The sequence below is a fragment of the Heterodontus francisci genome, chromosome 10, assembly GCF_036365525.1.
Source record: "Heterodontus francisci isolate sHetFra1 chromosome 10, sHetFra1.hap1, whole genome shotgun sequence".
Classification (NCBI taxonomy): Eukaryota; Metazoa; Chordata; class Chondrichthyes; order Heterodontiformes; family Heterodontidae; genus Heterodontus; species Heterodontus francisci.
This window is the reverse complement of record NC_090380.1, coordinates 13,228,753-13,235,660: the sequence shown is the minus strand read 5'-3', so window position 1 is coordinate 13,235,660 and position 6,908 is coordinate 13,228,753. Positions and strand designations below refer to the sequence as shown.

The 6,908-nt window shown below is 45.7% G+C and overlaps 1 protein-coding gene across 1 annotated transcript in view; it reads left to right on the top strand.

Moving 5' to 3' along the window:
• Positions 1–467: 467 nt before the first annotated feature.
• sms (spermine synthase) overlaps positions 468–6,908 on the top strand; it is an 87,031-nt gene continuing 80,590 nt past the window's right edge. The window contains exon 1 of the mRNA XM_068040122.1: positions 468–561. Coding sequence (XP_067896223.1) covers positions 516–561 — 46 coding nt within the window. The 5' untranslated portion in view covers positions 468–515. The remainder of the gene's footprint in view (positions 562–6,908) is intronic.

The window sequence follows — 6,908 nt, the reverse complement described above, 5'->3', positions numbered from 1 at the left end:
GTGACCCCTCCCTCTGCGAGTTCTGTGGCCCCTCACCCTGTGAATTCTGTGGCCCCTCCCGCTGTTCTGTGGCCCCTCACCCTGTGAATTCTGTGGCCCCCCCTGAATTATGTTGCCCCGCCCACTTTCTGTGGCCCCTCCCCCTGAATTCTGTGGCCCCGCCCACTGAGTTCTGTGGCCCCTGACCCTGTGAAATCTGTGGCCCCGCCCACTGAATTCTGTGGCCCCTCCCCCTGAATTCTGTTGCCCCGCCCACTGAGTTCTGTGGCCCCTCCCCCTGAATTATGTTGCCCCGCCCACTGAGTTCTGTGGCCCCCCCCTGAATTCTGTGGCCCCGCCCACTGAGTTCTGTGGCCCCGCCCACTGAGTTCTGTGGCCCCGCCCACTGAGTTCTGTGGCCCCTCACCCTGTGAAATCTGTGGCCCCTCCCTCTGCGAGTTCTGTAGCTCCTCCCCCTCCTGCGCCATGGGCGGGGTGGCGCTAGTGCGCGCTCGGCATGGCCAGGAGCTTGAGCCATGGCCGTACAGCAGCACGTCCTGGACTTCTGCCTGTCGGCGCCAGGTGAGTCTGGCCTGGAGCGACCCCCCCGGTCATCAGCGAGGGGGCTATAGTCAGGGCCAGCTCGGCCCGGGGCTGCCGCTCGGTATAAGACACAACATTGGCGGCGGCATCTTAACCCCGCGGCCTGGTTCGGCCCAGCCCCAGGGATGAGCTGCTGACCGCGCCGGGCCCGGGGGGAGGGGGCCGAACTGAACCGAACCGAACCGGCCTGGGCCTAGGCCGCCGGCCCGGTGAGGCCGCCCATGCTGCTGCCGGGGACCCCGGGCCCCGCGCTCTCAGCTGGATGCAGGTTGGGCACCTGATGAAGGGAAGACCCCCCCCCCCCCCCCCACATAAAGCGGCGTCGGGGCTGAGCTCCGACTGTTCCCCATCACATCCCCTGGAAAATCCCGTCCCCCGCCTTAACCTGAGAGGTACCCCCGTCCCAATTCCAGGGAGAAACCCTGCCTATCTCATGAGCTATTCTGTGTTGTCCCAAATTCAATAGTATCCTTCAAATGAAATTATACAAATACTTTAAAGATTTAAAACATTCAGGGATATGGGGAAAGAGCAGGGAGAGTGGGACTAACTGAATTGTTCTTCAAAGGGGCAGGCACAGTCTCGATGGGCCATATGGTCGTCTTTTGTGCTGCGCTAATCTATGATTCTTAACCATGAGGAATCCCATTCTGTGTTCTCTCATCAGAAATCCGGTGCTACACCATGAGGATTTAGGAGGGGATGTCTAAAAGCTTGGCCAAGGTGTTGAATTTCAAGGAGGGTCTTAAAAGGAGTGAGAGGTGGACATGTTTAGGGAGGGAGTGGCAGAGCTTAGGGTCTAGGTTGCTGTAGGCATGGCTGCTAATGGAGGGCGGACACATTTTTGAAAGAATAACATGGGTGTTGGAATCTTGCATTAGTTTCTGCTTTTGGTATCAGTGGGAATGTGTGTATTTCAAACTGGCTTTCGGTCAACATTCACCTGTACTTACCTGTAGAGTGGCTAATATTTTAGAATTGTGATTGTAAATAATTACTTTGTACTTCATTTGAAAAGAGGCAAATTGATTTCCAATACCTGTGTATGGGAATATACTGCCTAATGGTCAAATGAGTGGTAAAGACCAGGAAAGCCCCTCTACTCAACACCTGTTGCTTGCCAAATTAACTGACTTCACCAGTGATGGAAGTGGGACCATTACAATCGTCTTAATTGTGTGGCAAAACAGTTACAGTTCCTCCGCCACCTCCTTGATCATTGTCCTGTGACCCTGGATTGGAAAGTGCAAATGCGAATATTGCATGAGGACCAAATTGGGTTAGATTGTGAAAGAGGTTCTGCACAGGTGGTATGAGCAGCTAGAGGCTACATTAAAAAGCAGAACCTCAAAGGTGGTAATCTCTGGGTTATTACTGGAGCCACGAGAAAATTGGTGTAGGGTAAATAAGATTAGAGAGTTAAACATGTGGCTCAAAGATTGGTGTGGGAGAAATGGGTTTCAATTCATGAGGCATTGGCACGAGCACTGGGGAATGTGGGAGCTGTACCTGAATTGTGCTGAGCCCAATGTTCTGGCGAGTCTTATAATTCGGACAGTAGAGAAGACTTTAAACTAAATAGTGGAGGTGAGTGATCAAGTGAGGGAAAATGTGATTTCAAAATAGAGCAGAAGGCAAGATAGTAATGAGTGTGGCAGGAAGTAACATTGCATACAAACTCGAGAGTGACCCAGCAGATAAGACTAGAGGCTGTGAAATAACAGAGTGGGGGGAGGGAGAGGTAACATTTGGAATTCCAAAGAGAAAGGCCAAGGCATCAGAACAGTGTAGTGTTGTGGGTAAAGAGGGGCAGAATGAGACTGGAAGGGACAGAGAGTTCAACAAAAATTGTATATCAGATAAGGTCATGGAATGGAGTAGAAGCAAAAATATGAATTTAAAGGTTACGTTATCTGAATGAGCAAAGCATCTGCAAAGATAGATGAACTAGTGGCACAAATAGAGGTACATAATTTAGATCTAATTGTCATTACAGAGACATGGTTATTGGTGATCAAAGTTGGCAAATAAATATTCCAGGGTACACAATATTTTGGAAAGACAGACAGAATAACAAAGGAGGAGGGGTCTTCTTTGGCCTCCTTATCTCGAGAGACAATGGGCAAGCGCCTGGAGGTGGTCAGTGGTGTGTGAAGCAGTGCCTGGAGTGGCTATAAAGGCCAATTCTAGAGTGACAGGCTCTTCCACAGGTGCTGCAGAGAAATTTATTTGTCGGGGCTGTTACGCAGTTGGCTCTCTCCTTGCACTTCTGTCTTTTTTCCTGCCAACTGCTAAGTCTGTTCGACTCGCCACGCTTTAGCCCCGCCTTTATGGTTGCCCGCCAGCTCTGGCGAACACTGGCAACTGACTCCCACGACTTGTGATCAATGTCACAGGACTTCATGTCGCGTTTGCAGACGTCTTTAAAACGGAGACATGGACGGCCGGTGGGTCTGATACCAGTGACGAGCTCGCTGTACAATGTGTCTTTGGGGATCCTGCCATCTTCCATGCGGCTCACATGGCCAAGCCATCTCAAGCGCCACTGACTCAGTAGTGTGTATAAGCTGGGGATGTTGGCCGCCTAGAGGACTTCTGTGTTGGAGATACGGTCCTGTCACCTGATGCCAAGTATTCTCCGGAGGCAGCGAAGATGGAATGAATTGAGACGTCGCTCTTGGCTGACCTACGTTGTCCAGGCCTCGCTGCCATAGAGCAAGGTACTGAGGACACAGGCCTGATACGCACGGACTTTTGTGTTCCGTGTCAGTGCGCCATTTTCCCACACTCTCTTGGCCAGTCTGGACGTAGCAGTGGAAGCCTTTCCCATGTGCTTGTTGATTTCTGCATCTAGAGACAGGTTACTGGTGATAGTTGAGCCTGGGTAGGTGAACTCTTGAACCACACAGTAGCACTGATGGTAAAGGATGACATAAGGGCATTAGTGAGAAAGGATCTGGTCTCAGAAGATCATGAAGTAGAATCAGTATGGGTGGAAGTAAGGAATAGCAAGAATCAGACTACACTGGTGGGAGTAGTTCATAGGCCCCCTAACAGTAGTTATACTGATGGTAAAGGATGACATAAGGGCATTAGTGAGAAAGGATCTCTGTTGGACAGAGCACTAAACATGAAATTATTGGAGCTTGTAACAAAGACAATGTAATAGTGGGGATTTTAATCTTCATATGGACTGTTATCTTAGATCTAGTATTGAGTAATCAAGCAGGGTTAATTAGCAATGTCCGAGTAAAAGCTCCACTGGGAAACCGTGATCATAATACCATTGAATTCCATGTTAAGTTTGAAAGTGACACATTTCAATCACAAACAAGAATCTTAAACTTAAAGCGAAATATGTAGGCATGGGGGGAGAACTGGCTAAGGTAAATGAGGTAAATAGACTAAAAGGTATGGCAATAAATGAACAGTGGGAAGCCTTTAAAGAAACAATGCAAAATGTTCAAAAAAACGTTACTTTGAAAAATAAAAACTCAACAAGAAAGACCTATCAGTGGCTCACTCGGGAAGTTAAGGATAGTATTAGATGAAAAGACGAGGCTTACAATGTTGAAAAAAAGAGCAAGTCCGAGGATTGGGAGTGTTTTAGAAACCAGCACAGGGTCACCAAAAAGTTGATAAAGGAAAAAATAGAATGAGTAAACTAGCCAGTAATATAAAAACAGATTAAGAATTTTCATAGGTATATCAAAAGGAACAGAGTAACTAACTTAAAAGTTGGTCCCTTAGAAGCAGAGAGAGGAGAAATTTACCATGGGAATGAGGAAATGGCAGAGACGTTGAACAAATATTTTGTCTGTTTTCACAGTCGTAGACACCAGTTCCATCCCAGAAATAGACAGTAACTTAGAGGCTAAAAAGAGTGAGGAAATTAATACGGCAGATAAAAAATGTTGGAGAAACTTAAGGGACTAAGATCTGACAAATCCCCAGGACCTGATAGCCTACATCCTAGGATTCTAATAGATATAGTTGCAGAGATAATGGATGCACTGGCTATAATTTTCCAAAATTCTTTAGATTTGGGAATGGTCCCATCAGATTGGAAGTCGGCAAATGTTACACTGCTTTTCGATAAAGGAGGGAGAGAGAAAGCAGTGAACTCCAGGCCAGTTAGCCTAACATCAGTCATTGGGAAAATGCTGGAATCTATTAAGGAAGTCTTAACAATGCACATAGAAAAGCACCGTATGATTAGAACAAGTCAACATGGTTTTACTAAAGGGAAATCCTGTTTGACAAATTTATTAATATTTTGGGGATATAACTAGGGTAGATAAAGGGGAACCAGTAGTTGTATTATACCTGGATTTCCAAAAGGCATTCGATAAGGTGCCACACAAAAGGTTAATAGGCAAGTTAAGGGCTCATGGTGTTGGGCTAATATATTAGCATGGATAGATAATTGGTTAACGGACAGAAAGCAAAGGATGGGCATACAGGGGGCAGTTCAAGTTGACAGGCAGCAAATAGTGGAGTGCCGCAAGGATTTTTATTTTTTATTAGAGATACAGCACTGAAACAGGCCCTTCGGCCCACCGAGTCTGTGCCGACCATCAACCACCCATTTATACTAATCCTACGCTAATCCCATATTCCTACAACATCCCCACCTATCCCTATATTCCCCAACCACCTACCTCTACTAGGGGCAATTTATAACAGCCAATTTACCTATCAACTGCAAGTCTTTTGGTGGTGGGAGGAAACCGGAGTACCCGGTGAAAACCCATGCAGACACGGAGAACTTGCAAACTCCACACAGGCAGTACCCAGAATTGAACCCGGGTCGCTGGAGCTGTGAGGCTACGGTGCTAACCACTGCGCCGCCCACAGTGCTGGGACCTCAGCTATTTGCAATCTATATTAATAACTTAGATGAAGAGACAGAGTAATGTATTTAAGTTTGCTGATGATACAAAGGTAGGTGGAAAGGTAGGCTGTCGGGAAGACACAGAGGCTGCAAAGAGATATAGACAGATTAAGTGAGTGGGCAACAAGATGGAGTACAATGTAGGGAAGTGTGAAGTTATTCAATTTGGTCATAGGAATAGAAAAGCACAATATTTTTCAAAAGACGTGAAACTTTAAGTGCTGATGTTCAAAGAAACTTGTGGGTACTCGTACAAAGAACACACCAGGTTAACATGCAGGTAGAGCAAGCAATTAGGAAGGAAAATTGCATGTTGGCCTTTATTGCAAGGGGATTGGAGTACAGGAATAAAGAAGTCTTACTACAAATGTGGTGAGAGCACATCTAGAGTACTGTGCAGTTTTGGTCTCCACATTTAACAAAGGATACTTGCACTGGAGGCAGTGCAGCAAAGATTTACTAGATTGGTCCCTGGGATGAGGAAATTGTCCTCTGATAGGCTGAGCAAATTGGGCCTATATTCTCTGGAGTTTAGAAGAATGAAAAACATGTAAGATTCTAAAGGAGCTGGATAGGGTAGACACTGAGATTATTTCCACTGATCGGGGAATCTAAAACACAGGGGCACAGTCTCGGGATAAAAAGCCGATCATTTAGGACTGAGATGATGAGAAATTACCACTCAAAAGGTTATGAACCTTTGAAATTCTCTACTCCAGAGGGTTGTTGATGCTCCATCAATGAATACTTGTAAGGCTGGGATAAACAAATATTTGGGGTTCCAGGGAATCGCGGGATATGGTGCGTGGGCAGGAAGTTGGAGTTGAATCCGAAGATCAGCCATGATCGTTCTGCATAGCAGAGCAGGCTAGATGGACCATATGGTCTACGCCTCCTATTTTTTGTGTTCTTATGAAGCTGAGGTACCTATGTGATAGTCACTAAATACAGCGGAAAAATATAGGGCTTGTCTATTCCATTAATTTTTTTAATGGAGTGATAATTGTTGCTAAACAACCCCTCTGGCACTGGAAATTAGCTTTTACAAATATTGAGTTTCATTTGTCCAGATTTTAATTGTTTAGAAGTTTTATTTTTGGAGAGCTACTTTTATCACTTATTGTCTCTTAATCCCATCTAACTATCTCTTGCTTTCTGTTCATGATTTTACATTGAATTAACTATTCTAACTTACACTTCCTGGTTCAGACTCTGCATCTCATGAAAAAATCTTCAACTTGGTCAGTTAACGAGATACACACTTGCTAGTCCTGTTTATGCAGGCTCCAGATACCCATTAGAGGGCACCACATTGAAATAGATTTCTAATCAAGTTACAATAAAAAAGCCATAGAAAATCTGCCTTTCATTCACCACTGACTGTGAAATCAGTTCCGTTGTTTAACAAGTTAACAATTTGGTTTTTTTTTGC